The following is a 19,800-nucleotide window of genomic DNA, read 5'->3' as shown; positions in this document are numbered from 1 at the left end:
TCACCTCACATTTTTCTAACTAAAATTATTGATAATGAGTAATAAATTTGACGCACTTCGTGATTGAGGGGTTAGGCTCACGACTAGCAAGCCGGAGGTCGCGGGTTCGAATCCCGGCATTCGCAAGTAAATTTTATTTGAATAATTTGTGTTTTTTTTTATCTTTTTATTCATTTAAAATAAGATATAGTATACTTGCGGCACGTTCCAGAGTGGAAGATACTCTCAGTATCACCCTTGTGTAAAATCAACATTCAGAAGTGAAACGTTGCTTGAAATGGCTTTAGCTGTGTTTGTTTTTCAACACATTTTATTAGACAAATGTTTTATTAACGTCAATGTTACCTCATTGTTTTACAGTTTCATGTAAAAATAAAAAGTTAAAAAGTCTCGTGAGTTTTTTAAAATTGCGGCCGGAACCTTTAATAATAAATAAAGTAACACACAGCAGTACTAGAATTCTAATATCTTTGCTACTAGATAATATTTGTTCTACCTTTAGCATAATAAAATTGTTATTCAGTTTGGTCGAATATTTTGACGTCAAATCCAAATTTGAGTTTCTATGAAAAATTCTGTACGAAAATCGGTAACAAAATAGAATATTTCCTTTTTATCGCCCCAAATCCGTATGAAAATATGACCCACGTGGAAACTGGACGAAAAAAAGCATTGTGTAAAACGCCCATTACTCTCAAATGAGAAACTTTCGCTTTTTGTAATTTTGCTATCGCGGGATTAGATAGCAACAATCAAATAAATTGATTTGTAAAATCTTCACCATTGTTCTGAAACGGTGGGCTTTATAACAGAAAGAAAGAGTTATAATATTTAAAAAAAATATGGAAATTAAATAACAATTTTATTCAAATTTTATTTTTATTTCCTTATTTGATTTTTTTTCAATATCATTATACCGGTAACCAGACACACACCTTCAAAATGTGATATAGAGTCATGAAAAGCGATGAAACAAATATGTGATAGTATACAGTCATGAAAAGTGATGAAATAAAAATGTGATATACAGTCATGAAAAGCGGTGAAACAAATATGTGATATACATTCATGAAAAGCGATGAAACAAATATGTGATATTATACAGTCATGAAAAGTGATGAAACAAAAACTAGGTTTATAGGTTCGTTATTTTCCTCACTTTTAAAGACTATATATCACTTTTCACTGTGTTCAGATATCGTGTAATCCATGGTACCTAGAGTGACTAGGTACTTAAGGTACCTACTTACAAATCTGTTGATTTCAGACGAAATTTTGGTTTTGATTTATTAAATAAGAAGAAATTAGAAACATACTTTTTTGGTAAATAATTTGATTTATGTTTAACATTCGTTCGTGGAAAAACAGAATTGATTTACCGTCTTACTAATTAGATTCTTACACGTTCGTTCAACGTTGGTGCGATAAATCTGGCCTCGAGCCTGGTTTAAGAACATTTTAACCAAACAAACGCCATGGTAACAAATCATGTTTTTCACTGTTCAGACCTTATACGCCGCTTAATATCTAAACAAGGTTTTTTAGTATCTAAGGCTGTAAGTATATAATTATTTTTATATACACTTTATAAGCATTCAGAGGTAGGCAGAGGGAAGAGATATGTAAAGTAGTTACTTTAAAGAAAAATGTGGATGCAATTTTTTTTTTGTGAATGGCAACTTTACCGGCGTGAAAAGATGTATTCAGGAGCAAAGATGGCGCAGAATAATTTGGTTTTGGTGCGGGCGGGCCACAGACATAGGAATTAATAGACGAGAAGATAATGGCGAGGGGTAAAATCAAATGTTGAAGAACGAAGGGGGTGAAGCTGACTGTGATTCGTCAATAAATCAATCTGACAGTAAATAGGCATCTCGCATTATAATATCACCATTTACTTCTTAAAAGTAAAATCTGCTTTTGAATGAATAGACATTTTTACATGGGAGCGCAAATTACTCGCCACGTTATGAACAAATTTGCGAAGTCCAAATTCGGCAAAAAAATTCGGTTCTATTTTCAGAGTCGAATATTTCGTTTAAGTATTTAGTTAAGACACTTTTATAAATGTTCATAATTTACTTCCCATCAACCAACCAGCTTTGTGTTTCGCGTCCAGACGTTTATCGATGTGATAGTATATTATGTTTCTACAACTGATCCATATTATACGATGTGAATATGCTTAAAATAAAGTAAAATAATGCTTATATATGGAATGTAATACGACAATTGGGTTTATTCTCTTTTTCACATCTATTTTTACAAGTTTTCATAGCACAAGTCAACATTTTGCCGTGTTATTTCGTAAAATGAACCGATGATGCCTCGACCATAGTTCGCATAAGAATGATGACGTCACGTTTTCAAATTTCACTTGAGGCCATACGCGAGCACAGCCGGCTCCAATGGAACCGGTATGGGGAGTGGGGATAATACGCTTTTAATCACTTAGGGCAGGTCTACTAATATTCATATGTCTATGGGGCGGGCGCATTTTTTTGGCAAGATTGAAGCCAGTTTTCGCCATGCATTTCAACAAAGTTTAAAAGGGGTGTGTTATTTCTACGTAGTAATGTAATTACAGGGTATTTCTATTTTTGAAACCGACAATTCATGGTGGAATTCCATAATAATAAAACAAATATGAAACTTTTTTCCACATTAATTTTACTGACTAGTCTGAAGATGGCTTTAACTAGCTGAAACAGGTTACGATCAATAAAGTTAAATTGGAAAAATGTTTCATATTTGTTTTATTATAATATATTGTAATTAGAGGAGTTTTTTTCGTCGTTTACCCGTTGACGGCGTGATCTCCTGCGTTTGTGAGACTACCAAAATGATAAAAAAATGATAATTGATACAATAACATGAACATAAAACTACCTACACTGGTTTAGCGATCAGGACATATAAAATGCTTCATTTAGTTCTTAGAATACAGTCACACAAATTAAACAAATGAAGTAATCTTACTCATGAGAATGAGGGATTTCCCGAGTTAAGGTTATATATCCGTATTTTGTATAAACGTCATTTATGTACTGATGTATTACTAGAAAAAATACGCAACATATCACGGGATATCAGAATTGAAGGATTTTTGAGCTGAAAATATTCATAAAATAAGTATTTGCCTCAAGATCAAAAGCTCTTTTAAAATACTGGACATGTTATATTCATATTAATCGAACAAAAATACTGGACGTTTTATATTCATACCAATCGTTCAAAAATACTGGACATGTTATATTCTTATTAATCGAACAAAAAATGCTGTACGTGTTATATTCATACTAATCGAACAAAAAATAATTGACATGTTATATTCATACCAATCGAACAAAAATACTGGACATGTTATAATCATACTAATCGAAAAAAAATGCTGGACGTGTTATATTCATACTAATCGAACAAAAATACTGGACATGTTATATTCATATTAATCGAACAAAAAATACTTGATATGTTATATTCATACTAATCGAACAAAAAAATAATTCTATCTAAGTTCCCAAAAATTTTTGAATTTTTTTAAAGATAATTTCTATACGTTTAAGGGTACATGCAAGGGTAATTAATGAAATGGTAATGACAGAAAATAATCACAAAGCATGCTCGAAAAATTGATTGTACGCTTAATTATTATAGTTTTTTAATATTAGGGCGCTTCCTATAATGTTCGTATTTAAATATCTCACTTTCAAATCATCTTCTTCCTCTTTATGAACGCTTACTACAGATCCTTAAAGTATGTCCATTGGACCTGTTTAAGTGGATCACGCGCGTTGTCTCAGGACTGCGATTCTGGAGTTAAACGATCAATCGTTTTCGTATGCGCCGTCTTCGAGTGAAAAACTACTAGTCGTCGCGACTAACTTTTTCGAATGTTTCAATTTTACGTATTCTTGAGCGTCGAACGGTCGAAGTTGGTAGAAGAGATGATTATATTGGCACCCCTGTGAATATTGTCTATGTTCCTGATGTTTTTGGGATTTCTATGGTGTGACTGTCAAACAGACAACAATTATTCGTTATTCAAAACAGAAATGGCTGCGGGACATATTACAAATTGCCAAAAGCAACTCTTAATTGAGCTTGTAAGCTCCGATAAAGACTTAGTAAGTGGGAAATTTTCACCCACTTTTACATTGGCGGAATCCGCGCGGTAAAACAAAAATTGATAGCTAGACTAGATTTTGACAGCCAATTCCATAGAAACGCCAACAACCTACCACTCGCTGCCCTGTTTCTACTGGTTATACCCAGTAGTTGTTGTGTGGAATGACTTTTGACGTTTGGCGTCGAAGTATGTACCTTCGACCAATTTCGGGAATAGCAACGACGACCAACGTACGTACTTTCGACGGCGATTACGAGCGCCCTCGATTCAGGAATAGATCCCCAGTAACGTATCTTCACTCTATTGATTCATGTGTCAAGCATTTAAATAAAATAAACAATTTTCAAATAAAGAATCATTAATTTGAAAAATACTTTTGGTACCTACTTTATCGCTTGCCTGATTTTCTTTTTTGAAAATTATTTTACATTGATGTACGTATATTGTAAAATAAATATTTATAAGTGACAATTCAGAGCTAGTTGGTTTGAAAACTCACCTTATTTTCAAGTCGATAATAATTGTTCAGTCACGAAGTTGCCGATAAGGAACTCAAATGGAAAATATTGAAGCCTTTTAAGAACATATTTAAACACGGTGTCCGGACACTCGTAGTACAAGCGGGAAATCGGTGAATCTACAACATATGAAGAGTCGAATTTGTGATATTACTTTTTTGATTTGATCTGTAGTTTTCGAGTAAATCAATTCCCAAGTTATTGATTTTTATTTTTTAATAACGTCCGCAAAAAAAATAAAAGCCAATTTTTGGCATTTTTTATTCTTGCGCAAATCAATAGAGGCGGATTTAAACCTTATCGCTATCTACACAAGGGATTTTATTGTTAGCGCCTTGATTCAAAATGTTACACGACGTAGCGCATTGCTTTAAGCCCCCGAATACCCAATTTCTACCGATTTATAACAAGTTTCTCGTTAACTCTTTAAGTTTTTTTAAAAATAATATCTATACATTTGTTGTGCTAAAACGTTAATTATATGAAATTCCCATCAAAGAACAAAATCACAAAGTAAGCTCTGAAAATTATGAAAGACACGTTTTGTTCAGTTATTTAATATATTATAGGCATGAAAAATTCTCAGTGTATCTTTAAATGCAACTAAAGCATTTGTCGACAAATTTTTGATCTATTTCAAACGAGTCGTGTTTTATTAAATATTTTCATTTTCGCTTAATTTTTTTATTTTAACGACAATTTAAAAACTGTACATACAAAAAACGATATTAAATATATGTATAGTAAATTGTATTACTTAGTCCTTCTCACTAGGGTGACCTGTGCTGTCATTCAAATTACTTATTTGCTTTATATCAGGGGGAAGGATGTTGTGGAGTTTCGTCGCAACATAAATATAATTTCTTTGTCTGAATGTGGTTTTATGACCTGGAATATTTTTTATATTATTGTGATTTGACCTAGTTTGATGAATACGCGGTATTTGAGAGGATTCAGTATTTTTGAATAGTGTCAATAGTATATTCTTAGCATAAATTTGTTGCACATCAAAACTATTGAAAATTTCAATCGAAGGCGTTCTTATGGGTACTTTCAGTATGGTCTTTAATGATGCTTTTTGAATTGTGTTCAGGTTATGTATATACTTAGATACAGCAGATCATCATTCAAAAATTCCATATTCAATACGAGAATGACATAAAGCGTTATAAATGTTTTACCACATTTCTTAGATTTTTAAAGAAATATATATAAGTTTTTCCGTGATTCCTTTGATATTATTGAATTATTATCTTTTTGTAATATTAGTGCGCTCACTCTAACATTCGTTTTTACATATCTCCCTTTCAAACCATCTTTGAACAAGAGACTACAGGGCCTTAACATAAAATCCTTATTTGCGAAAAACATATTATTTTTTTACTGAATACCATTTTAAGAGGAAGCTACAAGCCAAAAATGTGTATATTCTTGGTATACCTTATATTGTAGGTAACAGGCATTACAATCGCTTGACAAACGGAGTCTAGAAACGTTCGATTTCAAACAAAATCTGGTTTTTATTTATTTTGTAAATTACTTTTTAAGAAAGCAAAAAAGTTAATCAAGTGAAACTGTCACAGATAATCTTAACTGTAATAATGTATTTTTTTAAAGTTTTTTCCTTTACGCGTTCAAACATTTATATTGAAAAAATATATTTTTTAGTTGTTTACATTAATATTTTTTTATTGAGTAAGTTATTTACTATTTTTATTATGTTCAAGCAAAACGATTTTTTTTATTTTTATATTTTATATTTATATTTTTTATTGAGTAATTTATTTTTTTATTTGTATTCTACGCAAGCGAAACCATAGGAAAACCGTCAATTTATCTAAAAAATATTTTTTAGTATTCAAAATGTACACCAATTCGTTGTAAAGATTAATCAAAATAGTGATTTAAGTTTCGCCTTAACTCTTCTCAGGCCAAGAAGTCAATCAAAACGTCTGTAACCAAGTGGGTCTTCCGACGACCCCATGCATTGTTCTCTCTTATGTGCTTTTAAACTATAGAAATCCCAATTATTCACTCAATTATTAATGGCAACTTACGTATTTGCGCAGAAATACGTAAAATACTAAAATGATACGTCAAGTATTGAAGCTAATATAAGGAGGATAGTAATTTTGGGTACTATATACTCCCCCACTTGGCTGCGGGATGGTTAATATAATCTGTAAAGACCATCATTTTGTCATGCTGTGGCTTATAAGTATCGGAAAATGTAATTAATCAGAAGCAAAAGATAGGACAATCAGTGATAATGAACTTGTATAACATTGCAGGTGATTAATTGCAGTTATTTTTTCCGCTGAACCACTCACCTTTGTATCTGAAGAGATAACGCGCCTAATAACAAATTGTTTTTAAAGATTATTTCAGCTGGGATTCTCGGAAATGTGAACCTGGTCTAATCAGTCTAATCACTAGTAACTCTGTCACAGGGCCGAACCTAAAACGTTAAGGCGAAGTTATTAAAAATTGTGTGTTTTGGATTGAAAATTTGATCCCTCAAAAATATTTAGATGTTTTGATATATATTTTTTTTTCCATTGACAACCCTGAAATTCTCGCCAAAATAAAATTTTACGTACCGACTAGAAATACGAGGCAAAGTGCTACATTTTTCTGTGACAATTTTAAAACCAACTATGAAGTTCATACACCTATAAATAGACTACATCATTATGGCAATAAATTTGGGAATATTGTAGACATGTTTAAAGATCCCGTATTAGTTATAAAACGAAATCTTTTGAATCATTTTACTGAGATGTATGAATTCACAACTCCGTAGTGAATACACTTTTGTTTCAATATTTATATGTTCCTTAATACATATTTAGCTTTCCGTAATCCACACTATTAATTTGAATTTACCTTAATTTAATCAAAAATCATAATTTATTGTAAACTATGTAACACAACAGTATTACTTGTTAACTACTTTTGTAAAAGCCCATTAGGGCGTGAATAAATAAATAAATAAATAAATTACATACTGCAAGTTCAACACATCTTGGCTTTTGAAATATTCGAGCATTTTTTTATTATCAGCTCAGAAAATATAAAGAATCAGGCCCACAAAAACTGCTTTAAAGAAAGAAAATCTCCTACTTAAGATTGACTACCCCTTTTCGATTGTGGTTTTAATGTATTAAATTCTTTAGAAAATGATCGTAAAACATTTTTGTGCCTGAACTTCGCAAAATATACACTTTTCATCGATGTTGTTTTTTGCATATATCAAAACATACGGCTGATTTTTAGTGGAAACAATTCAAAAATTTAAACAAATAAAATAGGCATTTCAAATATCGAATGATTAATTAATAATAACAAAATAATTTTTTGATTACAGATACCCACTTTAACAGTTTTCTGAACAATCAGTTCCAATTTAGAAAATTAAACTTAATTCAAGGTAAATTTGAGGGCATTAAACGTGAAAAATATAACCAGTAATAACTAAAATTTCACGTAATGTAACTGAAATTAGTACTTTTGATGATGATGAGCCCATTAAAGAATTAGATTTTTTACGATTTTAGAACATTGGAAATTTTGTGTCAGTTAATGGTAATTATAAAAAAATTATCTTGCATGGCACAATGGCTTTTTAATCATACGTTTATTTTGATTTTTGGGTCAAAATTTGTCAAATATATTTACATATATATCTACGATACCACTATCGGTGACATTATATAATAGGTTAATTATTAGTATCTTAAGGCGAAGCTTAATGCTAAATCACTATTTTGATTAATCTTTATGACGAATTGGTTTACATTATGAAAACCAAAAAAAATGCTTTAGAATAATTGAAGGTTTTCCTATCGTTTCGCTTGAGTAGAATACCTACAAATAAAAACATAATTTTCTCAGTATAAAATATAAATGTAAACTAACAAAAAAAATTTTTTCATTAGAAATGTATGAACGCGTAAAGGAAACAACTTTAAAAAATACAATTTTATAGCTAAGATTATCTGTGACAGTTTCACTTGATTAATTTTTTTGCTTTCTTATAAAATTATTTACAAAATAAATAAAAACCAGTTTTGTGCGAATCGAACGTTTTTAGACTCTTTAAGCGATTTTAATGCCTATTTGTTTTTTTTATTGTAATATAAGGAATACATAAATATTTAACGATATTATATTAGATCATCATCGGTTATGTATACCTTATCAGAAAAGAGGAGTTCTTGTGTCTGATAAGGGAGCCACGATTCTTACGTAGGTTTTATGTTGTAATAATATTTTTGTATAGAATATAGATTTTTCAATGTAATGTTAAATTTAAGTTTTTTTTTATTTTTTATTTCATTTATTTGTTCCGATTGGTTGACAATACAGCGCAGCTCAGAAGGGAGATTATTGTAGTTTCTTATGGCTTGGTAAATATAATTGTTTTGCATTTGAGTTGTTTGATAGATTGATTATTTTATTAGTTTGTAAAATTCTTGTTATTCTTTGTTTTTTTTATTTTCTTTTTTTTTTACATTGAAAGCTTGCTTAAATATGTCATTGACATTTGGTATTGGAAACAATTTAAATAGTGACTCTGTTGAGAAGGTAGGTTTTTTTTGTACTACTTTTATGATTATTCTTTGTGAAACTTTTACAGATTTTAGATTGTTTTTATATGATGATTCTCCACCACTATCAAATCATATGTACCACTATTTACTCATAAAAAACATACATATCCAACTTACTTCTCATCAGAACTAATAGCCTCACTACAACAACAAAAAAATACTTCATAAAAAATTCAAAAAAACTCTGAAGAAAATCGACTATACAAATTTCAGTGAAAGTAGGAAAAAATGCAAAGATCTCTCTAAAATCTGTTATAAAACATATATAAATTCTATCGAGAACACAGCCTTAAACTCGAACAATCTCTGGAAATTTATTAAAAAAATAAACAACGACAGCACAGACTATCCTCCAGAAATGCACATGGACGACAAATACGCCAACAATACGCAAGAAATTGTAAATCTTTTTTCTGACTTCTTTAAAAATGTTTATGATGATGAAACACTAGAAGAAAATATTCCTTCATACACATTCAAAAAAACCACACATTTAACAGACTGCTACATCACCGAAGAATCTTGCAAAAAAAATTAAATTCCTTAGACATAAACAAGTCTGCAGGCCCGGACACCATCCCGCCAATTTTCCTAAAACAGTGCTCCTCCGTATTGTCTAAACCACTAACCATTTTATTTAACCACCTACTATCCTCTGGATATTTTCCCGTCTACTGGAAATCCAGCTATATTATTCCAATATTTAAAAAAGGTGACGAGACTGACATTTCAAACTATCGACCAATATGCATACAATCTGTATTACCCAAAATCTTTGAATCTTTAGTTTTGGAAGAAATATATCCTACACTAACAAAATTAATAAATGACAAACAACATGGCTTCATTAGAGGTAGATCAACTACAACAAATTTACTACTGTTTCAAAACTATATATTGGAGTCTTTTTCTAATAATAAACAAGTTGACTGTATATATACTGATTTTTCGAAAGCCTTTGATAAAGTGTCTCACAAAGTACTGATCCAAAAACTTCATGCTATAGAAATCAGAGCAAATATGTTAAGCTGGTTAAGTAGCTACATATCTGGTAGAACTTTACTTGTTAAAATAAAATCTTTTTTATCTAAACCATTTTTGGCCACTAGTGGCGTACCGCAAGGTAGTCATCTTGGCCCAATTTTATTTATTGTTTTTATAAATGACATAGTCAACTGCTTTGAAAATGTCAATGTACTGCTATTCGCCGACGATATTAAATTATATAAAGAAATAACCTCATTAAACGACTGTCAAGTTCTTCAATCTAATATAGACATGCTAAATAAGTGGTGTTCACAAAACAATTTATATGTTAGAAGCCTGATAGAACATAACTCCATAGTTTGGTCGCCCTTCTACAATGTACATATTCATAATGTTGAAAGAATTCAAAGAAAATTTCTACGCTTCGTCAATTTTAAACATAACATCCCTTTAGAACACATAAATTACCAGTCATTATTGAATCATTTAAATATTCCGACATTAGAAAACAGAAGAAAAATAAACGACCTAACCTTTTTATTAAAATTATTGAACTCTAAATTCGATTGTTGTGAACTCCTGCATTTAATAAATCTACACATACCTACACGAACAACTAGGCAAATATCAACATTTTACATACATACATCTCATTCCAACTATAGTTTTCACTCTCCAATACAACGTTTACACAGTCTTGGTAACAAATACTTAAATAATATAAATGTATTTGACAATAATTTGAACTTGGCCAACTTTAAACGGAGTATGTGCGAACTATTTTTACATACTTTGTAAACTATTGTTATCAACTAATTTTATACCTTCTTATTAACATTATCGTTGATTTGGAGGATTTTGGCAAATTTTATATTTTTTGTCGCACTTATTTGCACTCTATCATACCTAATTTTTTAAACTCTTATATTTTATGTAACCTATATTTTGCTAAATCTGACATTTTTATATGTAATCTATATTTTTTTTATATAAAATGTATAACTTAAAAAATAAAGATGTACATTATTATATGTAAAAGCCCTATGGGCGTTTAAATGAAATAAAAAATAAAAAATAAATGATCCTCCCCAGCCTATGGTTCCGTAGATAAGCAAAGAGTGGACAAGGGCATAGTACACATTTTTTATTGTTTTCACATTTAAATTATGTTAGGAAGCTTTGTAGATGCACGCACAGATGGCAGTGCATAAAGCTTGCGGGGAAGTCCGCAAGATGGGATCTCAGACAATCTCACTGGCTCAGATTCCAATTAGCAAGCTTCTAGTTAGGTCGACTAACGAGTCACCAATGTAATACGCGTAGTATTAATAAATCGCTGATTAATATCAAAGAACCTATTACTTATAAAACTCCTTCCAAGACGAGTTGGAGACTGTTTGTGCGTACACAACAAAATATTTCTTAACCTAACAAATATATATATATACATTTCCTGATTCTCTTTACAAGGTCCTGCAAAAAGATATACCAAGAATATACACATTTTTGGCTTGTAGCTTCCTCTTAAAAACGTTGTACAGTACTGTACTGTGACTAGTACTGTACTGTGATGTAATGTACAACGTTTAAAATAGAACTGCTTGTCTTGTTCGTGCATGTTTTGTTTTACCATATTTACAAGGATAAAATATATAAGGAAAAAATGAAATGGTAATATATTTTTGGGAACGGGTTTCCAAGAAATATCTCCAATAACAACTTAATTGTTAGTAACCGTAATGATCTATGATGGAATTTAACATGAAATAAATATAAAAAATGTGAACGATTTTGGAGAACTTCCCAAATTATTTCCTCGAATTCTCTCTGGTCAGACTGGCTCAAGTATCAGGCCTCTATAGAAGTCCGAGTAAATCTGGTTTTCAAGAAACTGGGCGTCTTGTATTGGGCTAGTGGGTTCTTCAGTAGTAACCAGCTAACCCTATACAAATCTCAAGCCCCACAATACTTGATAAATCTACTTGATTCTATGCAAACATCCTTCCTTAACCCGCCTTACAACGCTACTCAACCAGGCGGAGACATAGCTCTCTTTAAACTACAAAGAGGAGCGCTCTTGTGTGACGTCACATAATAAAAATCTTATCCGCAAAGCAAATGCGTGTAAACCTGGAAACCACAAAAAACACATTAGGCCAAATCTCAAGCCTCAAAAAAACGATAAATTGTAATACTATTCTACTAAATAAATAACCCTTATTTCTTTTTGAAAAATCATTAAAACAAATATATTGGGTTCCTCTACAATCCCCCAAACCACCCCACACTTTGGAAAGTGAAAAATCTATCCATATATAACTAGTAATACCTTTTTAAGCTGTCATACCCTTAAATTAAATATACCATTCCTTAGGGAAAATCTAATTATTTCAAATTTTCCAATGATGTCCTAAATCCTGTATCTTAATTTCGCTAATAAACAGTTAGTTAATGTTAATTAAGTGTTAATCTCAAGTGACCTACCAGCTACTGTATATTATCTCCATATATAGTTAGTAGATCAATGTAAAATTGTATTATATATTTGTATAGCGCCCTTGAGGTAATTTTGCACAAAAACGTCGCTAAGTTCTATCAATAGTAGATCTCGCGTCCAGAAAACTTTTATTCATAAATCAAAACACTTTTCTCTTATTTACTAAATCAAAACCAACAAAATTCATCTTAATTTTTTATTTTATAAATTTAAAAAATTACGATAATGGTGATTTTCTCAACTACCATACTAGGCTCATGCCCGTATTATGGTGGTCGTACATGACTTATTTGAGAATAACACAATAATAATAAATAAATAATAATGGAAAAGGAAATTGTTATGATACAACAGTAATTTAAAAAAATTCAAATTATTATAGAAACAAGCATGCAAAATTATACCTTTTTTTTGCGCATATTTAAAAAAAAATTAAAATGAGGAATTATACAACTTTTCCAAAAAACGTTACCATCTCACGGACAATTCTTATATATGGTTACATTATGGTTATTATAATTGAAAAAACGAATAAGATAGAGTCCAAATAAACGTAGTTATAAACAAATTTATAAACGACCGAGTTAAAACAGAACTTCACTATGCTCAGTCAAAAACGCTTGTAATGTAATAGATTTTGTGTTGTTTGTCCCAGAAAATGAGCGACCCACTTCCCCTGACATGGAGCGTTGAATGATCCGGAAGTGGAAGTACAAACCTCCCGCCACACTCTCTCCAAGCACTTCCGGCGCAAGGCCGAGATATTCCATAATGGTGGACAACGCAGGTTACACCGTAGGTGACAGTGTAAGTTATAATCCTTCTTTACTCTTTAAATGGTTGAAAGCCGATGTTAGCCACACAGGAATGCTGAAATTCATCCCCAATCGATGGCGTCAGTACCTAGTTGAATCTCAGATCACAGATGGGTCATAAATAGGATTGCCATAATGACTTGAGTTTCGTTTGGACGGGGAGTGATGCGAAAAACGAATGGGAATAAATGTGAAAAAAAAAACAATGATAGACATAGGACACGCAGTCAGATGATTAAGAACGGGCAGCAATTTTGGTAAGAAATAATTATAAGCAACAATTAGTCGCCCGAAATACTAAAACAAATTGAAATTATCTCCCGAGTAAAAATAAATGCCGCCAACGGGAATTGAACCCGTGCCTACTGATGTCCGGTCAGGTGCTTTGTATCCACTGATCTATGTCGGCTTATTTCCAACCCGCCAAATGATTCAATATGTACTAGTACCTCAATCAACAATTACTGTGTATTATATTTTTTCCACCTGTAAACCAACTTTATTTTTGTAGGAAAGGCTTTGTTAGTGCTAAATTTCTCACTAGATGGCGTCGAGAGATATGATATCTTCATTTATTGGTGAAATATTTTTGACTTGTCAAATATTATTATTTTTTAATGATAAACTAATGTTTACAAGACATGGTTTTATGCATAGCATAAAGGGTAACAAATAATTATAAGCAAAAATTATTTTGTTATCCTTTATGCTATCCATAAAACCTTGTCTTATAAACATTATGATTAGTTTATCATTAAAAAATAGCAATTTTGGTAGTATATCCAACACGGCCGCAGAAAATTTTCATTGGTAGACAGCGTTGCAGCATAGCGTTGTTTTTTTTTTAATGGGGACATTACATGTGGTTTCTGGACATTTCATGTTTTGTCGGGATATAATCGGAATGGAAAGCCTAGCCATGAAACATTAAGTAAGAAACCACGCTCAAAATGGTTGCAAATCGGATAATTTCACGAACCTAAAACCCAGGACAGACCATGAATGTATGGATAACATTGAAGCCAAATCTAGGGTGAGTGAAAATGCCTGGCAGCCTTCTCGTATGAAAAACTTTTGAAATGATTTGTATGCTAAGTGAAAAAATGTTTTTTTTAAAGTGCACTAATGTCCGCTTATCATTTTTATGCCTGGGGTAATATTTAAATTTTAAGGTTTTCAAACATTCAATACATTCCGACATTGTATAGGGTAGCATCCATGTTGCCCCTCGAAAAAGAAACAACACAACAATGACGTGTTGTTGACCATATTTTGAACTTTTCCATCATGTTATGCGAACAGCAAATTATCGCAACGGATGAGGTTTGACATTTAAATATCATTTTTGTGGTTAGTTTCTGGAATGTACAACATATTATATCATAACAAATTATTATAAGCAATAATTAGTCGCCTGAAATATCAATACAAATTGAAAATATCTCCCGAATATAAACAATTGCCGCCGACGGGAATTGAACCCGTACCTTCTGATGTCCGGTCAGGTGCTCTGGACCACTGAGCTACGTCAGTTTATTTCCAACACGCCAAATAATTCAATATACTTCAATCAACAATTACTACTTATTATATTTTTCACTCTTTGCTCTACAAATAGTATAATTATAAAGGAAAATAAAAACAGGAAAATTTAAGACAGCGGCAGATAACAGACGACCTCCGTGGTAGAGGGATTCAAAGCATTTATTTAATTTGTTTTATTTCACATTTTTTTAAATTAAAAAATAATTATATAGTGTACACTTGCGGCACGTTCAAGCCTGGAAGATACTCTCAGTATCGCCCTGGTACACCATTCAGAATTGGAACGTTATTTGAAATGGCTTTAGCCGTGTTTGGTGTCCAGATCTGAATAGTCAGGTACTTCTTTACCGTCATCTTCACCATCTCATTTCCCTACCCACAACCAACAGCCTGACAAAATACCAAATTGGGGAAGCCGCAGTCCTGTCACTGGCTCAAAACGGTTGTGAGCAGTTGGGACTCTTGTACGGTATTCACATAAAAAAGATAAGAGCACTTTGTGGTGTATAAAACATACTTGCTTGAAGATTTAATCAATGCAGCGGTAAGGAAATAGATTATTTCGTACATAATTATTTGGTTTATTTTAATTTTAAATTTCGAAATATATGTCAAAAGTATTAGATTTTTGGTGATTTTAAATGTATCTTTGTCAAAAATTTTAATTATTAAAACTCTCAGAAGACTTTTCGAAATTGATAATATTATTTTTAAGATTGTTCTTTTTATTTTACGTAACAGCAAACGGATAAACTGAATACAAAACAATATTAGTAAAACATGTAACATAAAATAATATAGAAACTAGAACAGTGGAACATATAAGACAAATCACTATAACTATATTACAAACGCTACTATAATTTGTAGGATTCAACAAATTGTTGTTATAGATTACGCTTGATTCTATAAATAGGGTCAGTAAATATATCAATAGTACCCCAAACTACTATAACTTGATGATATTATAGACTGCCCTGATTTACACCATAAACCAACAAAAACTTCTTGATCCAAAATTCTTTTCAATTGCAACAACGATATCAGGACTGAGTCATTCGCTTGAACCTAGATTGCATGCAGTTGGCAATACTTTCGCAGAAGTACTCCAAAAAAGTTTAAGGCGATGCACCACGTCGTGTAATATTTTGAATCGAGCCGCCATCAATAACGCTCCTTACGTAAATGGCGATAAGGCTTAAATTCCCGCTTAACACAATCCAGCTGTTTTGATTTAGACAAGAAAAAAACATGTTCAAAAAGTGCTTTTTATTTTATTTTGTGGATGTTCAGGCATAAATATTTAAATGTTTTCCGATCATTTTATAAATAACTTAATTTGCCACATTATACAATAAAACCATAACCAAAAATGGGTTCGTTAGTAGGAAATTTTGAACTTTAAAGCAGTTTTCAGAGGCCTTATACATTATTTTTTCTGGGCTTATAAAAATATTTCTCTAAAAAATACTCGAATTTTTCAAAGTTCAAGATGTATTCTGCTCGCATTATTTAATTAAAGCATCTGAAACATTTCTAGGCGACCAAATTTTCAAACCAAAAACACATGATTTTGCATTACTACGTAGTGCATCGCCTTAAAGCAGTTTTCACATACAACAAAACTTTGGTAATGGCAGAATTAAAACAGATGTATTTACATTTCTCTCTGTCTGACAATATCTAAAAAACGGTTCCATGCTAACTCAATACAGTGACTATTCAACACACTTTTAAAAAGTGATTATAGTTTTTGTTTCATCACTTTCCATGACTTTATATAACTTTTTAAAGATGTGATGAATTATCATTTTGATGATTTATCTGATCACTCTATCTGGTGCGCACAATGTTTTAAGTAAAAACAATTGCGTGTTTTGAAAAGGATTTATCTGGGTTATTACTTTATTTATAGATATTTCGTGGTGTTAATTATATTTTGTTGTGTGGATGATCAGGTAGCTCCAATTACGCCTCGTTATAAATAATTATGTTTATTAGAGTGAATATAAAGATAACGGAACGTCCTTACAAGTTAGTAGGTGAGAGAAAGCATAAATAAACCACTCACTAGATCGATAATTTCTGGCTTTTTGTATGAAAAAAATTGGTCCTAAAAAAACCACAGATATGCCAATATATAGACAGTAAAATTCTCATTCGGAGCCTACTTATTATACTATACACCAATGAAAAACTATGAAAGTTTATTCCATAGACTTTCAGAGTTTTTCATTTGTGGATATAGCTAGGCAATCATATGACGTCACTATATTTCTGTTCAAATTTTCGATCGGAGTTATATCTCCCTGAGAGAGAGTGAACTACCCTCGCTACTACAATAATGTATGCTATTGGTAACTCTGGCAATACTGATAGTATTATCCTACACATGGGAAATTTACATTACTTGCAACAATTTCATCTAGTGTGGAACCAGAAGACATAGCCACACATCCAATGACAACCGTGGTGAACTTTATAAAAGGGACCGGGTTATTGTTTAAGGAATGAGGTAAAATGGGAGATAACACAATAAGCCTATCGCCTAAGTGCTCACGGGAACTATATTTAAACCGTCGCCGCTCTATATACAAATAAAATATTTCATCTAGAATGAATCAACGCGGGTATTCACATTAATTTTGTTGATTTACATATTATTTTGTAAGCTTAATTGTATCTACATTGCACACAAATGGTTTGAAAAAGCTCGCTCTCACTGTTTGTGAGTGATAGCGACAAGTATGCAGATATCCCCGATGATCAAAGTCGCCCCGTATTACGGTATCTAATATTATTTTGTTTCTTTTCAGGAACTGTCAAACAATGTTGAACTTCGAAGAATTACATTCGAGGGAAATGGGTCTCTTCAGGTAACACTTAAATATAATTAATAATTTTATTTTAGAGATCTTGTGAAAAGTTCTTTGTGCCATAGTATATGATAAGATAATCAATCTGCCCAATCTGACCTATCTGCCCAATCTGCCGTATCTGCCCAATCTGCCCTATCTGCCCAATCTGCCCAAACTGCCATATCTGCCCTATCTGCCCATTCTGCTCTATCTGCCCAATCTGCCCTATCTGCCCAATCTGCCCAATCTGCCATATCTGCTCTATCTGCCCAATCTGGCCTATCTGCCCAATCTGCCCTATCTGCCCAATCTGCCCAATCTGCCCTATCTGCCCTATCTGCCCAATCTGCCCAATCTGCCCTATCTGCCCGATCTGCCCAATCTACCCAATCTGCCCAAACTGAACGGTGTTAAGGGACGTAATTGACTTATTTTTTATCTATTTATTCAAACGCCATATAATGGCTTTTACAATACAGTGATAATCGAAATACAGGCATACAGTGGTAAACAGGATAATAATATCAATAAATTAAAGAACTATTAGTGTGTTTACAAAAACATTATTGCAAGTGATGCAGGTATTAATATAAGTGCAGTAAGACAATGCATAATTCAAAAGAAATATATACCAGTGAAACGATAGTTGAACTACGTTATACTAGGTTTGTATAAGACATGTCATAAGTCGAAGGTGTCTATGATAATAGTCAGTAGTGAGTTATTGTTACCCACAAAATTAATTTTACTTGGAATAGCTGAGTAGGCATCGCAACTTGGCATTAACAATTCAGGACTGTCAGCGATTCAATTATACTTATAAATAAGAAATAATAATTTTTAATAAAATAATACATTTGTTAGTTAACACTTTAAGATATCAAGGAGCCATGCAGAAGAATATTCTCATTCCTGACATTGATTATTAAAAGTGGGTGTGTCAAGCCTACGCAAGACAGAAGTGAAACTTCTAGTATTCCTCTCTCTCTATTTTCATTTCATCATCTCTATTTTCTCTCTTAGGTTAGTTTGAAAATTAGAGGTTAAATAATTCAACGACGAAGCATGGATTTGCTTTTTCTAATATTTTCTTATAGTTGAATGACGTTCGATTAATGTATAGTTCCAAAAATTTTCAATTTATTCACAAGTATACAATATTACATAAATAACAATATTACAATTAAAAATTACAAAGAAATTACAATGACAATGATGTGTTCATCACCTCTATCTCGTCACTACTCATTTTTAACACTGAAATTCTGTACCAAACCGTATGAACCACAATCAATTACGTATTTCACTCGTATTACACTCACGACGCAGTATACTAACCAAGCAGCTGATGCTTGGCGTGGCGCAGTTCGCTGGTGTCTGAGAGAGAGGAAAGAAGAGAAGAGAGAGAACGTTCGTGAGCGGCTCCCCCACCTCAACAAGCGCATATGGTGAGAGAGGGACAGTGAACGGTGAGCGGTGGTGGGGGTACCCGCATTTTCGTGTCGATCCTGACTCGGTTTTACTCCGTCCCCGAAAATCCATTACGCGCCTAAAGAAGTTTCACGTCAGCGATTCAATTATACTTATAAATAAGAAATAATAATTTTTAATAAAATAATACATTTGTTAGTTAACACTTTAAGATATCAAGGAGCCATGCAGAAGAATATTCTCATTCCTGACATTGATTATTGTGTTTGAGGTATGTTATTATAGCCTTCTTGTAACTATATTCCGTGCAGTTGAACACATCTACAATTTCTGAGAAAACATTGCCAACTGCATGTAATCTAGGTATAAGCGAGTATCTAAATGACTCAGTCCTGATATTTTTGTTT

At 32.0% G+C, this 19,800-nt stretch overlaps 1 protein-coding gene across 2 annotated transcripts in view; it reads left to right on the top strand.

Moving 5' to 3' along the window:
• Positions 1-19,800, top strand: part of CNT2 (Concentrative nucleoside transporter 2) — a 94,787-nt gene that overhangs the window by 47,142 nt on the left and 27,845 nt on the right. For both annotated transcript variants that reach the window (XM_089648414.1, XM_089648413.1), the window contains exons 2-3: positions 13,400-13,551; positions 17,921-17,980. In XM_089648414.1, the coding sequence (XP_089504540.1) occupies positions 13,438-13,551; positions 17,921-17,980 (174 nt within the window). In that variant the 5' untranslated portion in view covers positions 13,400-13,437. The remainder of the gene's footprint in view (positions 1-13,399; positions 13,552-17,920; positions 17,981-19,800) is intronic.

The sequence above is a fragment of the Hesperophylax consimilis genome, chromosome 27, assembly GCF_061612785.1.
Source record: "Hesperophylax consimilis isolate HC1 chromosome 27, BYU_Hcon_1.0, whole genome shotgun sequence".
NCBI lineage: Eukaryota > Metazoa > Arthropoda > Insecta > Trichoptera > Limnephilidae > Hesperophylax > Hesperophylax consimilis.
The sequence above is the reverse complement of the archived record's forward strand: the minus strand, read 5'-3'. Positions and strand labels throughout refer to the sequence as shown.